A 23,351-nucleotide genomic window follows, 5' to 3' on the forward strand; every position below is an offset into this window, starting at 1 on the left:
TTCCTTTTAATGGTTCCCAGTCTTTGTTCAGTAGAGGAAGCAATACGAATAAGGAAATACATGACTACCTAACTCCAAATACAGGGAATTAGAAAATCAAACGCCAAAGTTTAAAAAAAAACAAGTCTTCTTTTGCCACAAAGTATAGGGGTACTTAGGAGACAGTTCGAAAATATTACCAGGCATCACAAAACTCAAAAACATTACCAGATATTACAAAGCATAAGGGACAACTTAAAACATTACCAGATATTACAAAGCATAAGGGACAACTCAAAACATTACCAGATTCTACAAAGCATAAGGGACAACTCAGAACATTACCAGACATTACAAAGTATAGGGACAACACAAAACATTACCAGACATTACAAAGTATAGGGACAACACAAAACATGGTAGATATTACAAAGCATAGGAGACAGCTCGAAACATTACCAGACGTTACAAAGCATAGGGGAAAACTCAAAATATTACCAGACATTACAAAGTATCAGGGACAACACAAAACATTACCAGACATTACAAAGTATAGGGACAACACAAAACATGGTAGATATTACAAAGCATAGGAGACAGCTCGAAACATTACCAGATGTTACAAAGCATAGGGGAAAACTCAAAATATTACCAGACATTACAAAGTATCAGGGACAACACAAAACATTACCAGACATTACAAAGTATCAGGGACAACTCAAAACATTACCAGACATTACAAAGTCTAGGGGACAGCTTGAAACATTACAAAGCATAGGGGAAAACTCAAAATATTACCAGACATTACAAAGTATCAGGGACAACACAAAACATTACCAGACATTACAAAGTATAGGGACAACACAAAACATGGTAGATATTACAAAGCATAGGAGACAGCTCGAAACATTAACAGACGTTACAAAGCATAGGGGAAAACTCAAAATATTACCAGACATTACAAAGTATCAGGGACAACACAAAACATTACCAGACATTACAAAGTATAGGGACAACTCGAAACATTACCAGACATTACAAAGTCTAGGGGACAGCTTGAAACATTACAAAGCATAGGGGAAAACTCAAAATATTACCAGACATTACAAAGTAGAAGGGACAGCACAAAACATTACCAGACATTAAGGAAAAAACAGAAACGTGAATGCAATGAAATTCTCTGCTGTTCAGAAACACAAACATGGAGATGCAAAATATTTACTGTGTACATAACTTTTGAGGTACTGTAACTGAATTTAATATCTTTGTTACAATAGTGCTACAGTTTCTATGAAACTCAAAAGCAATAATGCACCACTATCCTACTAACCCACAAGTATGTTAGTTGGTTTGAAAATTAAAAAAGTATCAAACATAGTTTACTTAATTATTTTTGAAAATTTATAAAGTATAGTATATTCATCAGGATTCTAAAACAACCTGAAGACAAAGCAATAACAACTCCTGTAACATCCTAGTAAACTGAAGACTACAACACCTGCATTTGCTATAAAGCCGCTCAGTGATTGGTTAAAAGAAGCAACTTATATTAGCTCTGTCAAATGGACAGACACTCTTCCTGTTCACTAGGATTGCAGTTCTTAAACAGTCCATAAATGTTAGTTTAAAATAAAAAGTTAGATAATTTTGTACTGTTCTGAAATTTAAATGGTAAATTGAACTTATTTGAGTGTTTTTATCATAAAAGAAGAACCCTACAACAGACCAATCACAAATGCCATCTTTACACATTCAGCCTGGTATAGCCTAGATTTACAAGCGATCCTAATGCATGATAGAAAATGTTGCAAAGCTTTGATACTGGACTAGCCTAATACAGTGAATGCTTTTCTAGATTCAGATTAATGCTACTGTATATATATGGTAAGTCACTTTATGCTGTTATTAATCTAGAAAGCAACCACTAAATAAATAACTTTGTAGAAGACACTCTGAATTCACTATCCCACCAACACATTGTTGCCTAGTTTTGTCTGAATTAAATCCTGAAAACAGCAAGACTGGATTATAGTCTTTGAAGTTCTGAAAACTGTATCAAAGGTATCATGACATCATTGTGAACTAATTTAACTAATATCGAATATATGTCATGACCAAGAATAGAAAAAGGATACAAGAATCCACTTACACAGTATAAAATTAAAATACACGCGCTAGTGTGTCAGCTTTTCCATTCATCGAATAATCTTGTGATTGGGTTTTAGTATTTACTTCACTCCTCACTTACCTGTCTGCCCACAACCTTAGCACCCTCATTCTACAGTGACTAGAATGAACTGGTCACCTTTTAACACTGCACCCTCTATGACCGTTCCCTCCGGTCAATGCCATCCCTTCTCATTCTACCATCCAAAGTGACAGCATCGTACGTTTTTGTTGCGATTTTTTCTACGTAATTCGTTCGGAATGGTGACCAAGGAATATGTTTTTTTTTTCATCCATTGGATACTATAGTAGATTACCAGTCGTGCACAATCGAATAATCTTGCGATTATGTTTTTGTTTTCCCTCAGCAACGATATTTCTTAAGACCACCTGTGTCTGCGGTCCGTATCTTAGCTCATCGAAAGTGAAACAGATGCCGGCCCAGATAGGCCCAGCTGTCCCCAGCTACGTCCTTCAGGATATTGCCCAGCTCTGCATAGATGCAGCCGTGCAACCAAAAGCAGTTTACCCATTCATGAAGGCCTTCCCGACTGGCAGTAGTAGCATCAAAGGTAGGTCAAACAATCTAATAGTTGGGCTTAAAAAAATAATCCTGGAAGAAAATTGCACGATCAAGTGTGCAATTTCTCATCGACTTTGAGACAGTCCAGTTTTATAATAGATTTCTGAGGAGGTTTTTGTCGTTGTTTTTGCTTCGTTTCTGCAGCAGTCCTTTTTAACATATTCTAGTTAGTTGCAGGTAGAATAACTTTAACATTTGAAGGCTGACTTTAATTTTTGAGAAATTACCCTTGGAAACATCTGAAGTGCATCTGTTTTTCTAAATAAAGTTAAAATAACATGTTTTGGTTGAGTTATTATAATTTATGAAATTATGAAACATTAACAGTCCTGCACTGAAGAGAGGACTTTATCATCATATTGCCTTGGTCAAGTTTTCCAGAGATTAACATTTTTTTTCAATTGAATATCTTGAACATGAGTAGGTTATGGAATCATTAGTGGAACTCAACAATGTTTTTTATAGACTATGAAAATTCAAGACTAAAGTTCTAACTGACATCATCCTCTAAAAAGTGGAATATTATTTTAGTAATGGGTTAAACTGAACCACTAAGGATAGTTATGGTATGTTGGGAGGGGAGGGGGGGGGGTTGAGGGGAGAAGCAGTCTGTAGTGTTTAGTAGTAGACCAGAATGATTTTTGATTTCATGAGTGGAGCACACCCTGACTCCATCAAAGGAACTTTACTTTTCATAGTTCAGCGATCCATGCTCTTGAGAAAACTGGAAATACCGGTAACCGGAAAAACCGTACCGGGTTGCCAGAATTTTTTTTATAATGCATTGTAGTAACGAATGTCATTAAAATCCACAAATCCACATTTCATTTGGATGCATGTAAAGTCAAGTTTTTCACCGACCCATTTATATCTCCTGCCCTTCAGTTTCTTTCGGTGGCAACACATACACAACATTCCTGAAGGTGCCAGAAAGCAAGACAGATCTCTTGGAGTACATCGATAAACTTGCTGAACAACTCCTCTGCTGTGAAAACTTTTTCTCCTCCAAGCAGATTCAAAGAATCTGTCCTAAATGTGCCAGGGAAGGTAAGAATGAGATAGAGGTAGATCCCTGAAACGGTTTTGCTTTTTGATCCCAGTTTTTGATCTTCATCATCCTTGTGACCCTCCAGTGGTTTGGCCTGGAGAAAAGGTCTACCCCCTCCCCTTGGAGCAATTATGATTAAGCGCGCGACCCTCCAGTGTTTTGGCCTTCGGGAATATTCTATCCCCCTCGCCTTTGAGCAATTGTTATATGATTAAGGGTGTGACTAGCGTTGTGCAGTAGTGCAAATTCACACAACCCGTAGTGTTGCAACATGAATCCCAGTATTGTAACTACAACTGGGATTTTCCTCAACATTTCATCTATTGTTCAAAGCACTAAAATCAACAAGTCACCATGTGGCAGTGTTGGAAAACCTGTTTGAATTCGCGCGAACACATTTTAAACAACTGCCGATTTCCCGCTGGTGTTCGAACAGCGAAGACACCAAGCACGCAAAACGTGCGAGCATAATGGCGTAGGGTCTAGGGGCTTGATTTAGGGCCCCAGCGAGGTGAATGGGTGGGACCGCTTGTTGAGGTCCAGGCGCAAAGCCCCCCTGAAAATGTTGATATATTTGTGTACCTGGTGATCAAAAAATAATTGCATTTGCTGATGCAAAATTCTGACACTATTTCGAATTAACATTGTCACAAAACTAATGACAAACTTGAAAATGACATGTTAGAGTAGCTACATTAAGATGAAATGTTAAAAGATATTTTATCTTTCTTACAATCTTTTAAAAGTTGAACTTACGAAACTTCCGAAATTATGAAACAAACATCGATCGGCAATACTCCGTTTCTAAACTAACACACACTGAATACTAGCGTGTACAATACGCATACATGTAAATCAACTGCAGTGCAGTGGTATTTATGTTGTGGTGTGATGTACTAAAAAGACTACGGTACACGTGCAGCGCGTTTGGGTTACGAAAATATTGGCATTTTTCCAGAAAAGTATCTCACAGGTGCATGTTAGACTAGACCACTGCTGCCATGTGTACATGTATAAGTAGCAATCGGTACAAAAGTCAACTCGGGGTAAGTTTGCTCTGCGGTCTTTCGTCGCGTCCGAGAGCCCCGATAGTTAACACTTAGCACAGAGAAATTGTAGAAATTGAAATATACATGTGTGATATTTATTTGTTTATTTAACATTAAGGGTAAACTCAGTTAGCGTAAAGCTAATCTCCCCCCGACGCCCTGATATAAAAAAGCTGAAAGTAGAATAAAAATAAAAGAGTCATAATAAGAACAATAAGAATACAAACGTGAATAAAAAGATAGCAATGGATACAGTAGCTGAATCATCGAACAAATGAAACATCGAGGTAGGAAGAAAAGAAAATCGTTCGAACTGATGTCAAACTCATACGAAAGAAAAAGCTTACTCAGTTTGCGTTAACATACGAACAAAAAGTATGCATGTAAAATTTTACTTTGGTTTTACCCCTAGTCTTTTTTTTTTTCTTCACAAAGTCACAGTTAGTGTTTTGGCATGAATTTTAATTGTGCTAGCCTCAGAAATGTCTAGCTTATGAGCTAAGTTGTACTTTACAGGACCTCGTTAAAAGATAATACTTAATTTTGCGTACTCACTGCTCTGATATAAATCTTAGAATTTAAGAGTACATGATTGTGTTCAAGTTCATAGATTTTTTGCTAAACACGTAAACATTCTAACTTTTTCTGGCTGGAGCCTACTTCTGTTTGCGGTAACAATGTCCCCAGCTGTACTAAAAAGTCGCTCAGAGGAAGAACTGGATCCACAAATACACAAATATTTCTTTGCCAAAAGAGCAAGCCAAGGCAACTTGACTGCCTCTCCCTTCCACCATTCCAGTGGGTCGGCCTCCCATTGAATCGAATCGATGGCAAGATATGTCCCAATCTCTTTCTTGATTTTCTGCTAATTGGTAAGGTCCGCAGATTGGCCACCAACACCACCAACATGCCCCCGCTTTTTCGCCTTTTGCAGCAGATCTGCAAACTTTCTTTTTCCTTGATTGTGATTACATTCCCCTTCACTGTTTTCCCCTGAAACTTCACTAAGAATAAAAGTGTTCTTGGCTTTCTTTTCCATATTACCTCTACATTCTGCAATAATACAGTTCTTTGCTTCTAGTAGTTCATCGTCGTCGAGGTAATCAATTTTGTACCGCGGGTCTAGAAAACAAGCTATTTTCAATAATGTGACAAAGTCTTTCCCTTCGTAGCAAGACCGGAAGTCCTCTTACATTCGTCGTTTCATGTCTTTTGTTAGTTGTGTGTCCCCTTTGTGGCAAAAATCTCTGTTTCAAAGAGTGCGAGTGTGGGAATGACTGAACTAATGGTTACATGATTTTCCCAGAAATCATGTCCGTAAACTTGGAGACCTGCTCTAGTGCGCTACAAATGCTTTCTAGGACATCTTTGTCCTGCCATGTTGGTAAGAGGTGGCTGGTCTTGGGGTCCATGGCCAGCACCCTTCTAACTGCCTCGTCATGGTCAAACAACCTTTTAACCATTTTGTACCTGGACCCCCAACGTGATACACTTTCCTGTGAGGATAAAGAAATAAAGGGAAATATAATTCAGATTGCGATTTTTAATTATTAATAACATTTGGAATTTCTTTAATCATACTCCATTATTGAAGCGACAATTGAAAAACCAGGTTATGAATGAATGCCTGTATATCTGATCCGTTTCAAATTGTATTGTTAAAAATCATATCATTTGATATGTTGGAATGAAACAGCCAAGGCTTAGAAATCAAAGTGAAACTTTGTCATTATCGTGATAACAGGGAACAGTATGAATGAAATTTGGACCCTCCAGTATTGTCTGAGGAATGGTCTACCCACTCCCCCTCCCCTTGGAGCAATTATTAAATGGTCTCCTATGAGCAAGTTTTATATGATTAAGGGTGCTAAGTTGCAAAAAGTTATAATTTGAAAGTATAATGGGTTTTCTGACTTATTTTGGGATAACCTTTTTCAAAGTAGCTTTTTGTATTAATTTTTGGTAAGATTTTGATACAATGCCTACAAGAATAATATAAACAATACCATTTATTAGCACGGCTATATAGATCTATTCAACATATGCAGACAAAGGTGAAATTCGGCTAAAGTGAATTTTTTAATTTTATATTTGCATCCAAATATCTAGTACTAATATGAAAAAGTGTCCAGGCAACCAACTTTTCAAGCAAGGTTGGAATCAGTTTTAACTTGCTTGTTAATTTAACTAAATTAATTTCTTGAGAAATAACTACTATGGTGTCTTAGTTTGATCAAATACAATCGTATTTTGATCTATGCTTAGATGTTTTGTCATAAGTATCATATGAAAAGAAAGATGAAACACTGCTTTTAAATGGTCATCAAATTTCAAAGAAGGAATGAGTTATTTTAGTATCACATAGCCAAGTGATATACCAAAATATGCGGAAGATGTACTGCTGTGTTTATGCACAGAACTATTTGTTTGTTGGTTTTTTTCTTTCTTTTATGACAAGTCAACTAAGCAAACATCAAAACTGCTTTGCCAAATTTTTTTGAAAATTTGATTTTAAATTATTCCCTAACAAATCCTACCTGGGTATTATTGTACTCTGCTGATTTGATGTCAGAAGTATCAAAGCATTTTCCGTGTCCCTTCAGGACATATTTTATTAGTGTACTGTTTAAGTTTTTGCACAGCAGTATTGAAGATTCTATAAATTAGTATGGTTCATGTGTAAAAGAAAGGGCTATACATCTTTGTACTTGTACATACCCTGGCCAGATCATTGCATTGTGTGCTTGGGCAAGGCACTTTATCTCCATTGCCTCTCTTCACCCAGGTGTATAAATGGGGACTTGCGAGGTGACTTGTAAATATAGTTGCATGCTCTTGTTTGTGGCTGCACCCTATGGGAATTCCCCCAGGGGACACGTGGCTGTGGTGCCTCAGGAGAGATTGTTTGAATTGGGCACACTTTGGTGTGTAGGTGTGACAAGTTACCAATGACCAGGGTTAAGTACAGTACGCGGTGAGACTTTATTGTAAGTTGCGCTATATAAGAACTGTTAATTATTATTATTATTAAACCAACTTGACTATTTTTTGTAGCATATTTGACTGATTAAATGACTCCCTGCCCATTTCTGTATTTTGCTGCAGACTTACCCAGTTCCCAACTTAGTCCTCTCCCTCAGCACAGACCGGGTACGACGAAAAGAAGCTTATCTACAGACTCCCCCATCGATTCAAAGGTGCCAAGAAATGTGGTAACAGAGGGTAAGTATTGAATGGGTTGGGGGAGATGACATGTTAAGAATTGAATGGGTGGGGGAGAGGGGAGAGATGAGGTGACACAGGGATAAGGTTTGATGGGTGGGAGAGAGGGGATGGATGTGGTAACAGGAAGTATGGAATGGGTGGGGGAAAGGGGAGGGGTGGGGTAACAGAGGATAAGTATTGAATGGGTTGGAGGAGATGACATGTTAAGAATTGAATGGGTGGGGGAGAGGGGAGAGATGAGGTGACAGAGGGGTAAGTATTGAATGGGTTGGGGGAGATGACATGTTAAGAATTGAATGGGTGGGGGAGAGGGGAGGGATGAGGTGACGGGTAAGTATTGAATGGGTTTCGGGAGATGACATGTTAAGAATTGAATGGGTGGGGGAGAGGGGAGAGATGAGGTGACAGAGGGGTAAGTATTGAATGGGTGGGAGAGATGACATGTTAAGAATTGAATGGGTGGGGAAGTGATGTGGTAACAGGGTAAGTATTGAATGGGTTGGAGGAGATGACATGTTAAGAATTGAATGGGTGGGGAAGTGATGTGGTAACAGGGTAAGTATTGAATGGGTTGGAGGAGATGACATGTTAAGAATTGAATGGGTGGGGAAGTGATGTGGTAACAGGGTAAGTATTGAATGGGCTGGAGGAGATGACATGTTAAGAATTGAATGGGTGGGGGAGAGATGAGGTGACAGAGGGTACGTATTGAATAGGTGGAGGAGAGATGAGGTAACAGGTAAGAATTGAATGAGTAGGGAGAGGGGAGAGATGTGGTAACAGAGGGTAAGCATTGAATGGGTGGGGAGTGGGGAGAGATGAGGTGACACACAGAGAGTGTGACACTTTTGAAAGACAGAAGTATTCCACTTCTTATTTGAGAACCCTGGATCTATCTTGACTGGTTAAACCCTCCTTATTCCAGGAGCTGTATCACAGTTAGTGTTGTCCAGCATGTCATTATGGTGGTAGATGTTCTTCAAAGCTTTTTTACTTTCTAATTATAATCTCTGATTTATCCTTGAAATGTGTTACATTTGGTATTGCTGCTTGGGTCTCAATCTTCTCTGTATTAAAAATTTGAAATTAAAAATGTTATTTTTCCTATGTGGATACTGATTTAAATATCATAAAGAAATACCAACGACAACATTTTCAGCTTAATTGTCATGGTTACATGATTCATTCAGCTGTTACCAGATGCATTCTTAAAATATCATCTTTAATTTTGAAAAATTCAAATACTTTACCTTACAAAGTCCTATGAGGATATGATATTGAATCCCACACACCATGACTTTACTATGCAACATTGATTCTCGAACACCATGACTTTTCTCTACTATGCAGCGATGATTCCCACACACCATGACTTTACTATGCAACATTGATTCCCCCACAACATGTAGTGTTTTAACCAGGGACGCAAAATCTTCAAACTGCTTGCGTCCAATGGATGCAACCCTATTTTTTTTGAGAAACTAATGCAAAATGTGCATTCATACCACAGTAATGTCTTCGTTGCAAACTTGCATAAATCTTCGGGGTCCTTTAGACCTTTGGTGTTTTTTTGGTGCAATCTTCAAGTGTAAACTACTGTATTTATGCATCGTCAAAAGTAGCCATTGAAGTTTGATATGTTTAATCGACATAGTGTAAAGACTAATTCACATACTATAATTTTGGTGGAGCTGGTTGTTTGGAAAAACTGCAAAGCATCCAGGGTAAATGCTGAATCAGTTGCTCTATGGTTGGATGTAGTCTGCACTTTGCGATCAACATGAATGTTACAATTAGTATGTAGGCAATACACTCACTGAACTAGTTTACTTAACCGGCCAAGCAAGTTCATTCGTAAACGAATCCAGTTTGAAGTTTCGATTTGCGAGAGGGATGTTGGAGGGTTAATGGAAAACACTCAACCTCCCTCAGCATTTTTACAAATTTTTGAACCTAAAAGATACACTACGTGTTGTAGGTACGGCGATATGATCGTTGCTTCACAGGCTTTCAGGATTTGCGCATGTGCAGTTGACACTCCGACGTTCGAACAGGCATACATGCATTAATGAACTGCTTGGGATTTAGCGAGATCTGCACACTGTAGATACAGGGATTTTTAAGTAGGTCGTAGGTGATATCCCTGCAAGTTCAAAGCACAGAGCTACTACAGAGTTGTTGAGTAGGGAAGAATAAGGGCGGTTGAAAGTGGCAGGGCAGTTGTACTTTATTTCAGACATGCAGAGCATATCTATACATCATTTGAAGGGCTCAGTTAAATAAGTTGAAAAAGTACATTGTTTTTTTTTGATGGTATTTTGCCTAGACACTCATCTAACTTGATGTCTGACAGTCACTGCAACATTGAAGGGGCTCAATTAAACAGTTTAACACAAATGCAGTAGTTTTATGCTGGTATTTTGTCTAGAAACTCATTTTACTTGATTTATGATATTCACAGCAAATCCATAGCCTATAACATTATCATAGACCCTTAAGCGCTGTGGTTGTATACCGTACAGCAGTGTGCATTGCATGCCATCCAGGCCTGCATATATGGTAATTAGTCTACCTGCAAATTTTTTGCTTGCAGTTTGAGTCATTTCTTTGTTGTATATTAGTTAAAGGTTTCATCAATTTATTTTGTTTGTACACATTATAGTCCTAATTAGTTAAAGGTTTCATCATTTCATTTTGTTTGTACACATTATAGTCTTACCACTATACGCTTCCCTTATGCACAAGCTAGCGTATTGTCGGGGTCATTATAACTAAATTGTATGTTCTTATAGACGTATTTTAAAGTGTAATTTTTCAGGGAGGACAGCAGCCTAGACGCAAGTTCACTGAGCCAAAGCAAACAATTTTAAGATGCTGCGTCCCGTGGACACAAGTTTTAAAATCCCAGTAACAATACTGAACATGACTTTACTATGCAGCATTGATTCCCCCATGCCATCAGCATTGTTACGAACACAGGAATCTGCGTCCGGAAGCAGTGTTTTAACCATGGACACACCAGGACTTAGCTATGCAGCAATGATTCCCACACACCATGACTTATTCTAATATGCAGCATTGATTCCCCAACACCAAGACTTTTCTCTACTTTGCAGCATTGATTCCCACACACCATGACTTTACTATGCAGCAATGATTCCCCAAACCACTAAAAGACTTTTTCTCTTGTAGCTGCCAGCTCAACGACAGAAAACAAAAACCAAAGAACGTCAAGCAGTGACCCCTCTAGATGGACCATCGAAGAGGTCATCAGGTTTGTGGTGGACCAAGATCCAGCCATTTCCCAACATTCAGAACTCTTTAGGAGACAGGTAAATCATTTTGGCCATTTATTACACAATTACAGTATTTATGTGTATAACTGCGTGGGTAGCACAACTGGAGCATCAATGTGTGATCGGCGCAAGTGGTTGGCTTATCTATCAGTGTCAGTATCATGAACAGTTACTCTCAGATCATCCGTCCGGGGGGGGGGGTCTCTGTTCTGTCACCAAGAAACATCAAACCACAAGTGGTGATTCATTTCAGAGTGAAAGTCGCAAACATGAAAATGCTGTAATAGTTTACATACCTGCTGGGTGATTGACTCAAGTTACTGATTGTACAGTTTTTCTTGTTAAATAACATGATTTAAAACAAAACAAAACAAAAAAGAGCCAAGTGCAGAGACTATTGAATTGAAAACTACATTTAGGAAGGTGCATATGTCTTATATTGGATAGCTATGAATGCACCCGAATTGTTAACTACAATATGTTTCTGATAAAAAGGTTGAAAAAAAGAACTTTCCCCACACATTGCTCTCATTGATACCATCATGCTATAACCTTCCTTGATGCTGTCATATTGTTCTGCTCAGCATGACTCCTAAGATGAAGCACATTGATGTATTGGAGCTATCTATTGTTATTTCGCCTTGGTATGTCACATTATATAGAACTGATGCACAGGTTATGAAAGGACAAAACCATTAGCAGTGGGGGGGGGGAGGGAGGGGGGCGTTGTTGCAACAAAGAATACATTACCACTCCATCTGGCCATGACCTGAACAGAAATGTTATTTGTGAAGTCTCTATAAAATGCTTGGGTTTTTCTTTTGCAATGATGGTGGGCTGTATTCTGTTTTATAGTTTTTGAATTTCTACACATGTATGCAAGGTATAATCTAGTGATAGTCTGTACAATCTTTGCATAGAGTGACAATGTACAGATATATGTAAAAGATGTCTGAGCACACAATATAGAAGACAAGAGGGAGTGAAAGTTAAAAACAAAAGTAGAAATTTCTTTCTCTCTTTCAATTTTCATACAAGATCTTGATGTACTGATAAATATAAGAATTTTAATATTTAAGCCCTAGCCGCGTAGATGTACCTCTGGTTGGCCGGCTTCTGGGGGTGATTCCTTGTAGGGTACCACGTCTAATGGTAGTCGACGACGCTGTTAGTGTTTGACCAGTGAGGATGAGAAGGCCTCATCAAGTAACAGATAGAAACAGAAACAAAAACAAAAATGAAGGAATCTATAGCAATGGGTTGTCTTTACTTTCTTTTTGTAAAGGGTCATTCCAAATTTTGTAGTATGTCATAGTTCAACGTCTTTGAAAATTAAGAAATTTATTGTATGCTTGGAACACCATCAAATAAGTATATTCTGGAAATTTCAGTTGCATTGATTCAAAATTGGCCGATTTTATCACACTTTGACATTCCACAATTTTGTTGGCAGTTTGGCATTTTCTTGATTTCTTCTTTCTCATTTGATGTCTCATTTCTCAGCAATTAAACATCCTACTACCTTCCTATTACAGAAGCCCATAGATACTATCCCATTGAAATTGAAAATTAAAAAATTATGAGTATTTTTTGTGTTTTATGATTTGTCAGTAAAGCAAAAAACATCATAGAGTTTTTGCCTTTTGCATCATTTTGATGTATTCTCTAGCTCAGCAACATGTCATTGGAATGAATATCTAAAAGCTTTTGTAGTATACATGTACCAGTATTACAAAAGTGATTGATGATTTCTTACCGCCTATAGCAAACTTTGCATATTGACCTTTGACCTCAGTGTAGTTTTAGCATTCTCACAACAACAAAAATGGGAATGTACCATCATGAGGATACTTTATGAATTTTTGACGAATTATGCTTTTAAGGAAACCTTTTGTAGTTGTCTAGTGTGAGAGATTTCATGCATAACATAACACTTCACCATGGATATTTCCTACCATTAGTGAGCGATATGGTAATCAGTCAGAGCATACACAATGTCAGGTTTTCTTTTTAGTTCTTAATTACGAACCTCCACAGTTGCCATACAGTACCTCGGTAGAAGTTCCATGGCTTAGGATACAGTAATGCAAATTGCAATGCATTTAGGGCCTCGGCTATTCCTGTGCCCAACCGATAAAAGCTCCATTTCTCACTTGAAAAGTTTTATGAAATTTTGGCAATAGAGTTCTGTCCTAAGTTTAAATTAGCATGTGTAGGTTGCTCATTTACTGCACAGAATTGCACTTAAAAAATACATTATATGCTTCTACAGCGAGAGAACATGATGATACAGTTAAGTAACAAACGGTTAACATTGTAAGGCGTGGGATATAAGTGACATTGCATGAAGTTTAGGAAAACTGTCTTTTAAAACAAATATAAAGGGTAGTGAATAACTGGTACATAAGGCCAGTGTTAAAAACAAAAGGTTGCAGCAGTTACAAAATCCTGCTTGAGCTAGGATGAATCAATATCAAACTATAGGGATTAATCTCTGCGGCCCAGCAGTTGCCTATTGTACGAAACTGGAGCACAATGGATTATTTCCTTCACAGGTTGGCTGCAGGATGCTGCATTCACCCCCCCCCCCCCCTAGCTGCAGTATCATTTCCCACACTAAATTTACCAAGGTGAAAATGCAAATGGAAAACTGACCAGGAAATTATAAACTTGATTTTACTTTCAAAAGTTAACAATATAATGCATTGAACAGTTAGTTGATAGTCCATAATTTTTTCATTCTCATAAATCTTGATATTGATATGATTCACTAATCTAAAATATTTTGCAGAAAACCACTTGCCTTCACTTTGCATATTTATGGTTTCCTGAAAATGAAATTAAACATTGAAGATGTCATAAATTGGTATTACTTAGCCTTTACCTGTAGCCTACTGTAGGCCTTTAACCCATTCATGTTAGCTGTACCCAACTCTAATCATATCCAAAAGTTTTCAAAAAAACCTTTGCCTTTCCTTGTACATATGCAAATTCCCCAGATTGGTTCAATCTTTTGAAAACGAAAATTATAATGAGATTGAGATATCATAAATTGGTATCACGTAACAGTTGCTTGTAGCCTACTGTAGGCTTTCAACCCACTAACATAAGCTTAACCTATTTCTATTCCATTTTGCTGAAGAATCGGGGCACAAGATAGGACCACTTTCAGCTAGCTACCTTTCTTTGGGCAATAAGAAATATCTCACAGCTCTTTCTTAATACAGTATCAAGTGGAAGAATGGTTTATTGCAGAAAATTCAAAGCAACCTTCTGTTAGAATCAACCTTCTTTTTAATATAGGCATATACAGTATATTGTGGGCAACCCATGCATCTCCATTCGTGCCAAATTTATAGAATGCTAAGTAGATATGATTCAGTTTATGTGATTATTCTAGATAGCATTATCAAAAGTAAACAATTGGCCCACATTATAATCAGATTTTTGATAAAGTTTATGAGATATTTTCATATCAGTTTATTCAAGATGAAACTTACTGATAACAGCTCACAAGATTTGAATGGCTTCAGTTTGAGCTTACCTTTTCGTCTTTAAAGCAATACTGTAACCAGGATTTTAAAAGTTGCGTCCACGGGACGCAACTTGTTAAAAATGTTTTGCGTCGGCTCAAAAAAAGTTGCGTCCCTACAGTCCTCCATGAAAACATGCACTTGAAAATACTGTACCTCTACAGGAACGCAGAGTTCTTAGTTAAAATGACTCCTGACAAACCATTGGTTTGTGTGCAACGGAAGCCTATAGTTAATAGGTCTACTGTATAATGTGCACGAAAAAAAACCCATCAAACATGGAAGCTGTTAATAGTTTGTACAACATCAAAATTACTGTCAAATTCTGAAGCAGGAAATTTTGCCATAGACTAGTTACCATATATGCTGGCCTAGGCATCATGCAGTGCACACTTCTGTACAAGGTATACAACTCCCTTACATAGCTTCTAGGAATATGTTATGGGCTATGAATACGCTGTGAATGTCGGAAACCAATGTAAAGTAACATGAGTGCCTTGAGAGAAAAAGTAAGAATCAAAATACCTCACTTTTTGACTGATTTAATTGAGGCCCTTAAATGATGTAGAAAATATAACGTATAGATCTCGACGACACAAGAACACGCCCCTAAATGGCCTAGTATGCTCACCCTGTCGTAAGTTACCATAAACAGTTACCCAATGCAATTTTATTCTTAAGTTTTTTTCAAATTTTTCCTTTTTCCTCAACCACTATATAGGCAATTGGCCCAACCCCAGCCAGTTCCGACCCCTTTGCCATTACAGTATGTAAACAACTTTTTGCGCAATGTCGATTAAAAACCCAAGCGTCAATGGCTACTTTTGACGTAGTATGAAGTATATACAGTTTACACTCTCAAAAAATTTAACTAAAGCATGTGGTCAAAGGGACCGCGAAAAATTGCAAGTTTGCGATGAACAAATTGTGAATGCACATTTTACTTTAGCAACTCTCAATGCGGAGAGAACAAACGTACTGTGAGATAAAAAATCCTTTTCAGTATCAAAGATGTTAGCCTCCCCCACAATTCATAAATTGTCTCAACTAGTAACATTTTGTGATCAAAACAATGGTTCAAATACATGATATTCTTAGAAACAATTCAACTACAATTTCCCACCATTAGGGCTTCTTGTCGAAATATGTGGCAACAAGACTTAACGTTATGATATTTGCGTGCACCTATATGACAACCTACTGTATAGCACAAACTTTGCTATCTCTACACAAGGGACAGTAACGTTACAAGTAGTTGCATTTAAACAACATACTTTGTGTTCATTGAGCACTATAGATACAAGAATATTTGCAGACAATGGTAAGTAGGCCAATCAAATCACAGGAAATTTGGAAACGCATGATTGACTATTTTCAGCATGAAAATCTCTGTAATGGGAGTGTTGTCAACTCTGTAGTTTGGGTTGATTGTTATAATTTTTGTGTTTTCAAACAAATTCAATCATCTGTACAAAGGATTGGAAAAAACTGGTTCATTTGAGAAGTTGCTTTTTTTTTAATAGAAAGAAAGATATGAATTCATTCCAAACAGTGTTTGTAATGCTTTGCATCTATGCCTAGTTGTAAGTGTGTACTTGGCGTTTGTTCCCCTAAAAAAGATTTTGCGTTCGCAGGAGGCAAGCCATTTGAAGGTTTGGTCATTCTTTTAAAGCAGCTTGGGTAGTTGTTGCCACTCAAGTGTTTCCCAATGGCACTCAAAGTATGTTTTTAGTTTACTAGTCAATGTGTCTTAAACATTTAATACTATAGCAGCAAACTTAACTCTTTTCATTTTCGGAAAAGCTGCTCAGAACAAAAGTTTATCAAGTTGAGCTGGGCCCTGCAACACTTTTATAACAGCCATATCTTGGCTTAATGTAACCAGCAGTGTACATTTGCATATATAGTATCAAATTGGATTTTTCCATAGTGTCATTTATGGTGCTTGGGCAATTTGCCACCAACAGTAATCACTAATTACTCATTTTGTTTTTATACTTGTGGGAAGGTGGGAAGGGATGGGGGGCACTGGTGTGTGTAACTTGAAAACGGGGAGGAATCAGTTGCCGCAGCAAAATCAAATATACACAATAGGAAATTAGTCCTCAGAAGTTACAGAATCACCCTTTAAAGCAGAACAAGAGGGTTACATAAATATGAAAATAATTAGAAAAGCCCCCATCCTCTCCCACCGCCCCTCCCGCCTCTCCCCCTCAACCTGCTGTTCATAATTCTGGAGGGGGGATCCTCCTTTGTACTGGTCAAATAATTGCTTTGGTCCCATCATTTGTCATCTATGATACCATTTTTCTCTGATCATAACTGTTTGGCACTCTGTGCAGTCAAACTTGTTTGACTACTGAGGTGATATCATGTCTACCATTTGGTTATGAATTCTGGAAAAAACATTGACAGGGTGCTCCTCTTTTATTCCCACAAAATCCAAGTCCAATGAAATGTGGTTACTTTTAGCATCATTTAGAGTACCTTGTTTGCGTTAGTGTTTTCTTGGTCCGATAATTTATCCTTTCTGGGTAGATGAAAATAAATTCTGACATTTCATCAAAACCTATCCAGGTTTTGATGAATTACGATTTGTTGCTTGATTTACGTCTGGAATTATTATTGCTTATAAATAATATGTTTCCCAAAGATATGCGGCATTCTTAGTCCTGCTAAGGGTGAATCAAACTATCAGCCATCTGTACTACAAACATGATAAACATATTATATGCTATATATGATATATATAAAGCATGTAAGATAAGCTTATTTGTTTTTTCCGAATATATGTATATCTGTGTAAAGGTTGAGGAAAGTCTGTCTGAATATTGCAATTTTTTTTAGTGTTGCATTTCAGATTGTGGGAGATTGGGTTACCACCCAACCCCTTAGTTTATTGTCATTTATAAGTAAAGGGTACAGGAGGTCAAAGTTCGGATGTGATTTTTTGTATATTTCCTAATGTACTAGCCTAGCATCATTGGTATGAATGATTTCTGCAAAGTCTGTTTATGCTAACAATCTTTTTTTTTTGAAGCTGAGGTTTGGGTGTACATAAGAACACTGCGTTCATATTCCGTGTAGCAATAGTGGAAGTTAATTAAAATCTTGGTTCTTGTTAAATATTGAAAATGCTATGATTCCACCCATACAGAAACTGCTACAGTACACAGTGTTGCATTAGTTTAGCAGGTTGCTCATGTTTGCATCTATAGCATAAATGTTAACATACCAGATAAATTTATTCGCTGACTTATTGTTGTTTGCAGCCATTGGGCTTCAGAGTACTTAAATTTATTTATCAATGCGACTGGAAGAGTAAGGTGTTTGGGATAGAAAACTTTCCAACATCAAAATTTTCTAGGAATAGTCAGACATCTGGTCATGCAACGTAACAGCTAGAGGCCGTTGTGGTCCAGTCTTTCTGTACTAATGTAGTGCTTCAGTTTAGCACACAATTTTTTCTGCGGACAATTCTGTGCAGAAACAATGTATCTACGTCTTTGTTTCTGTATAGTCTGTGTGTTTGTTTAAGATGAAACTTACGTTCTTAAAGAAAACAGCAAATAGAGTTATCTTATTACAATCAAATGTGGTAATGAAATAAAAAAAAAATATTTTTACCAGATTTGGATGGATGCAGAATGGACTTTCAGAACAACTCACACCTGATTGCCTTGAAGGTCTTAAAGAACAAAAAATAAGCAGTGTATTTATTTTGAGATTTTCGAATTTCAAACATTTCCTAATTTTTATTGATTTTTTTGTTGTTGTCTCTTTCCTTCTCTCTGTGATAGGAAATTGATGGCAAAGCGTTCCTGTTACTGAACAGCGATAGCTCAACAATTTTTAGGTTCTACAGACAAATTCTGTACAAAAAGCGATTTATCTACTGATTTGTTTCTGTATAGTCTGTTTGTGTAAAATGAATCATACGCTCATAAAGAAAACAGCAAATAGAGTTATCTTATTACAATCAAATGTGGTAAGGAAAGAAATTTGTTTATTTTTACCAGACTTGGATGGATGCAGAATGGACTGTTAGAACAACTCACACCTGATTGCCTTGAAGGTTTTAAAGAACAAAAAATAAACAATGTATTTATTTTGAAATGTTCAAGTTGCAAACATTTCCTCATTTTTGATTGATTTTTATTTTCCGTCTCTTTCCTTCTCTCTGTGATAGGAAATTGATGGCAAAGCGTTCCTGTTACTGAATAGCGACATGATGATGAAATATATGGGTTTGAAACTCGGGCCAGCGTTGAAACTCTGCAGCTTGATCGAGAAGCTGAAACAGCGAAGACTTAACAGCCAGTAAAGGACTCAGGAGGAAAGAAAAAAAACCCAATGGATGTAAATTTTAAATCTTTTACTGTATTCTGATATAACAAAAATACCAAAACATTGTTAGTCTGTATCAAAGGATATGCTAAAGCAAAAAAAAGAAAAGAAAAAGTGGGAAGTTTATTTATTTATTTTTCATTAAAATACAAGACTACGTACATGCTTTTGCCTTCTCACGCATTGTAGCGGTAGACAGTTTTTCGCCAATATCTTAGGGGGTAACCGGCCTTAGCATGAAGAATTGATTTTTTTCGAAAGTTGACTGCAAAATTTTAATAAAATGTGGTATGGAAACGCCTCTAAAATACCTTTCCAAAAGTCAAGAAAAAAAAACAGGAAAAAAAAAAAAACTACTTAAAGAAGGAGGAAGAAGAAGAAGAAAAGATGATAGATTTATTTTGATTGGTTCCATAGTGGTCATGTGGAGTGAATGATAAACCTGTTTAGATAGATTTAAAGGCTCATATTTATGTTACAATCATTCACATTCATCAACTCAGATGAGTGGAGTTTTCTGATGAATGTCAAAGGTCATTTGTACATAGACCGCAACCACACAACTGATATGGCTATTGTATGTACAGTAATGTCATTGTCATCTGACACTTTCCTTTATAATTCCTCACCCCCCCCATCATAGATGGGGGAGGAGGGAGGGGGAGAGAGGGAGGGAGGGAGAGGAAAGATTGTAAATGCCCTTGAGTCACATGGTCACAAGTATATATATATTACAGAGAAGTGTGAGTCCTTAAAGTACCAGAATAACTTTGTATTACTGATAAGACATGTCAATTTATAAAAATCAGAGAATTCTTTTGCTAGAGAGGGATTCAAATTGGTGTTGTATCATGATGTATCCATTGAACTATCCAGCCTTTAGTAGGTAGCAATCTTTATATTTTACCAATTCTTTGAAGGGGGGTTGGGGGGTGGGGGAGGGAATGGGAGAGGGTTGCAAGTCAGAAACCTGCAGAGATTCACAGACATTTTGAGGACCTTTGGATGAACTTGTTAATTACATAGCGAATTGTGAATCGTTACATTATGTATAAAGTTCAAAAAGCTTTTTTAAGTCCAGCAAGGAGAACCCATCATGAAAACGAATTTCATTTTAGCAGAGTGATGAATATTGCATTCTCAGATTCAACAGGCGAAGAGCTTGTCTGATTTGAAGAATTTGAAAATCAAGTCTGATATTATGATTGAAGCTGGAACTGTTTGTATTGAAAGATACAGTGACTGTGACAGCCTCTCTCAATGTTCAATGTAGGGAAATTTACACCTTCATAAAGTAGTACCAAACTCTGACTCAAAAACAAAAATGATTAGCAGTAAAATTATGCAGCACTGATTACTTTTAATTAGGCCCGAGACATACAGGCCTAGCTTACCCACTGATAAGGCCTTACCTTTAGGTACAAACAGAACAAAACCACCAAATAAACCCACTCTAAAATGAGTGAATGGAAAATACCGGTCTGTGAAAGATTTGTGTAATTTCACTCGGAGAGAAAAATCGGCCCACATACTTATCGGATATGCGGACCCTAACAGGCGGATAGCACCTTACTAATACTAATCTATCCTGCAAGTTGCTCTATCTTGGACAGTGAGAATTTTTGACCATTCGGTGACGTCCGGTCAGTTACTCCAGCCAATGGCTCTTCTCTGCCCTTTTACAGAAAATTTGTAATTTCTGTTCTGTAAGAAACATTAGGCAGATTCAATGGATTGAATCCATATTTTAGCATGGAACTAACTCAAATTTAGCAAGAAACAAATTATGTTGATAAACTTGTTTGTTTAATTTCTTTTTACAAGAAAACTTTTCAATTATTTACAGCGAGACCTCATAATTACGTTCGATATTTATTTCTTGTAACGAAAAATACATTATAAAACTTTTTGTATAAAGAATCACAACAATATTAATTTTTACATCGATAAGTATTTTCAAAGTTTCTAGAAACTATTGTCTGATCGACCATTTCTTTGGCTTTGTAAATGAAGAAATGTAGCCAATTAGTAGGAGATCAACATTTTCAAAGGGAGCTGTTTTATGCCAGTAAATATTGTTCAAGGTTTTGTTTCTACTAACCCAGTTGGCATCTAGGGCAATGTTGGGCAATGTTGAACTTATCCTCTGTAACATTTCTAGACCAAAGTTTAATAGCATTAGTTCTAAGAGTTTTAAAAACACACTGACACATACCGTCCTCTGCTGGTGTCAAATAATGTTCTGTTTTCACCTATGGGTCTCCATGGCAACGGGTGACAATGCCAGGTGAAAGAGATCCACAAGAGATACTACTAGAGTCACATAAAAAATATGGAATATTGTCCAATAATTTAAGAACTCAAAGTTCAAAGCTATATGATTCTGTTTGTAGTACATTGAAAATATTTGTATGTCTGTAGATCTTTTCCCATCAGCCGATCTTTGCACATCAGCTTTACTTTAAAAAAGAAAATACTGTATAACAATTCTATAAAGGATGTGTAATTGGGTAGCTCATGAGGTTGGGGTCAAAGGTCACAAGTATTGCCCCCAAATATGCTAGATAGTCAGAAAATGATCTCCTTTGCTCCAATTTCGATTTGATTTTACTGCCACTCTAGAAAGTAGTTAACCCACACTCGAGATATTTTAATCGTCTATTTTAAAAGTCCTCAATGTCTGGGAGTCATACGGTGGATCAGAACCTCTAGGAGAGGAGACTTTTGAGAAAAAAAATCTAGCGATTTTGTAGCTTGCTAAAGTTTTTAACCAAATACTGACAACCTTTAATGCTACTTTACCAAAACCTGATGATATTACTCTTTGAGGTGTGTGAATGGAATCTATCAAACAACTGGAAAATATCAACTTTAATTCACTTTGATCACCAGTTTTCCTTCTTTTTTTCTTTTAAATTATGACATTATATATTTTTTATTCATACACTAAACGTATCAAAGATACGTCAGAAACCCACCTTCTCTCTCTGTTTGTGAGAAGAGTTTTCCGAAGGTGACACCAGTACAGGGTAGATCAGGGTTGTCCAACCTACGGCCCGCGGGCCACAGTCCGGCAGGGTGGCGTCCGGCCCGCCAGAGATGCTGTACGGTGTGAAATTTTAGTGAGCAGATTTATTGATAACAATTTGAAGCTATATAATCAATCATTCGAAACTTCTGAGTCCAAAAAACTGCATACAGGTCAGTTTGTGTGACACTCTCAGCGGAGGAGTGGGGGGGGGTGGCTGTACTTTATTCATCTGTTTTGTCAGGAAGGAAAATAAATCAGTGCTCTCCGCGCACATTGCTCACATTTTGTTGCCTTGGGCTTCGGGCAAAAGATCGAGCGTAGGGTTCATGTGGCCCCGTCCTTCATCATAATCATTCCATGTGGCACTCCTCTGCAAAAGGTTGGACAACCCTGGGGTAGATAATACTTAACTTCAAGATTTATAGTCTTCTGCTGCTATATCTATTTATTTACACTATGACGTAAGCAAACAAAACATTAAAAAAAAAAAGGTGCAAAGTTCACACCGCCCGCAGGGTAGATCAGTCAAAGTTGAATTAAAAACTAGTGTCGACCATAAATTTTGTGGAGCAGATCTTTGATAGTTCAGATATTACATCAATGATCTATGGGTAAAATATAGTATTTACAGATAAAACTAGTGAAGTGCCGGGCGTCACGTCCGTCCGTCACCGTGTAAGCTCAGTGTCTGTATTTTTCTCTGTTATTCATATCTGATCTACAGTCAGTGCTTTTGAGCTCTTAGGTATTCCTCTGAGTCTGTTTGTGAGTGCAGAGTGGGACATACATACTGTGAATGACAAAGGTGGCTGGTTTGTGTATTAACTATGGGTCTCAAAGCTGTTTTGACAAAATGGGGACCGGAGGGGGTGGGAAGGAGGGGTGAACACTTATATGGGGTTTATAGACTGTCATAACCAATTGTTGACAATTAAAAAGGCTGTGTTACAGAAAAATAGTAGATTGCAGAACAATGTAGCCCTTGTTTCCAAAGTGCATTCATCATTCTCACTCCTGGTGGGGTTTTGAAATTACACCCTTCCCCACACCTTCCTCTTCACCCCCCCAACACCCCTCCCCTCCCCACCCTTTTA

General features: G+C 37.3%; 1 protein-coding gene across 4 annotated transcripts in view; it reads left to right on the forward strand.

The window, feature by feature from the left end:
- The window catches only part of LOC139962555 (polycomb protein SCMH1-like), a 42,379-nt gene extending 19,028 nt beyond the window's left edge, over positions 1 to 23,351 (forward strand). For all 4 annotated transcript variants that reach the window (XM_071962657.1, XM_071962658.1, XM_071962659.1 and 1 more), the window contains exons 8-12: positions 2,514 to 2,717; positions 3,614 to 3,775; positions 7,931 to 8,047; positions 11,243 to 11,382; positions 19,069 to 23,351. In XM_071962657.1, coding sequence (XP_071818758.1) covers positions 2,514 to 2,717; positions 3,614 to 3,775; positions 7,931 to 8,047; positions 11,243 to 11,382; positions 19,069 to 19,203 — 758 coding nt within the window. In that variant the 3' untranslated portion in view covers positions 19,204 to 23,351. The remainder of the gene's footprint in view (positions 1 to 2,513; positions 2,718 to 3,613; positions 3,776 to 7,930; positions 8,048 to 11,242; positions 11,383 to 19,068) is intronic.

The sequence above is a fragment of the Apostichopus japonicus genome, chromosome 21 (genome assembly GCF_037975245.1).
Source record: "Apostichopus japonicus isolate 1M-3 chromosome 21, ASM3797524v1, whole genome shotgun sequence".
Taxonomy (NCBI): Eukaryota; Metazoa; Echinodermata; class Holothuroidea; order Aspidochirotida; family Stichopodidae; genus Apostichopus; species Apostichopus japonicus.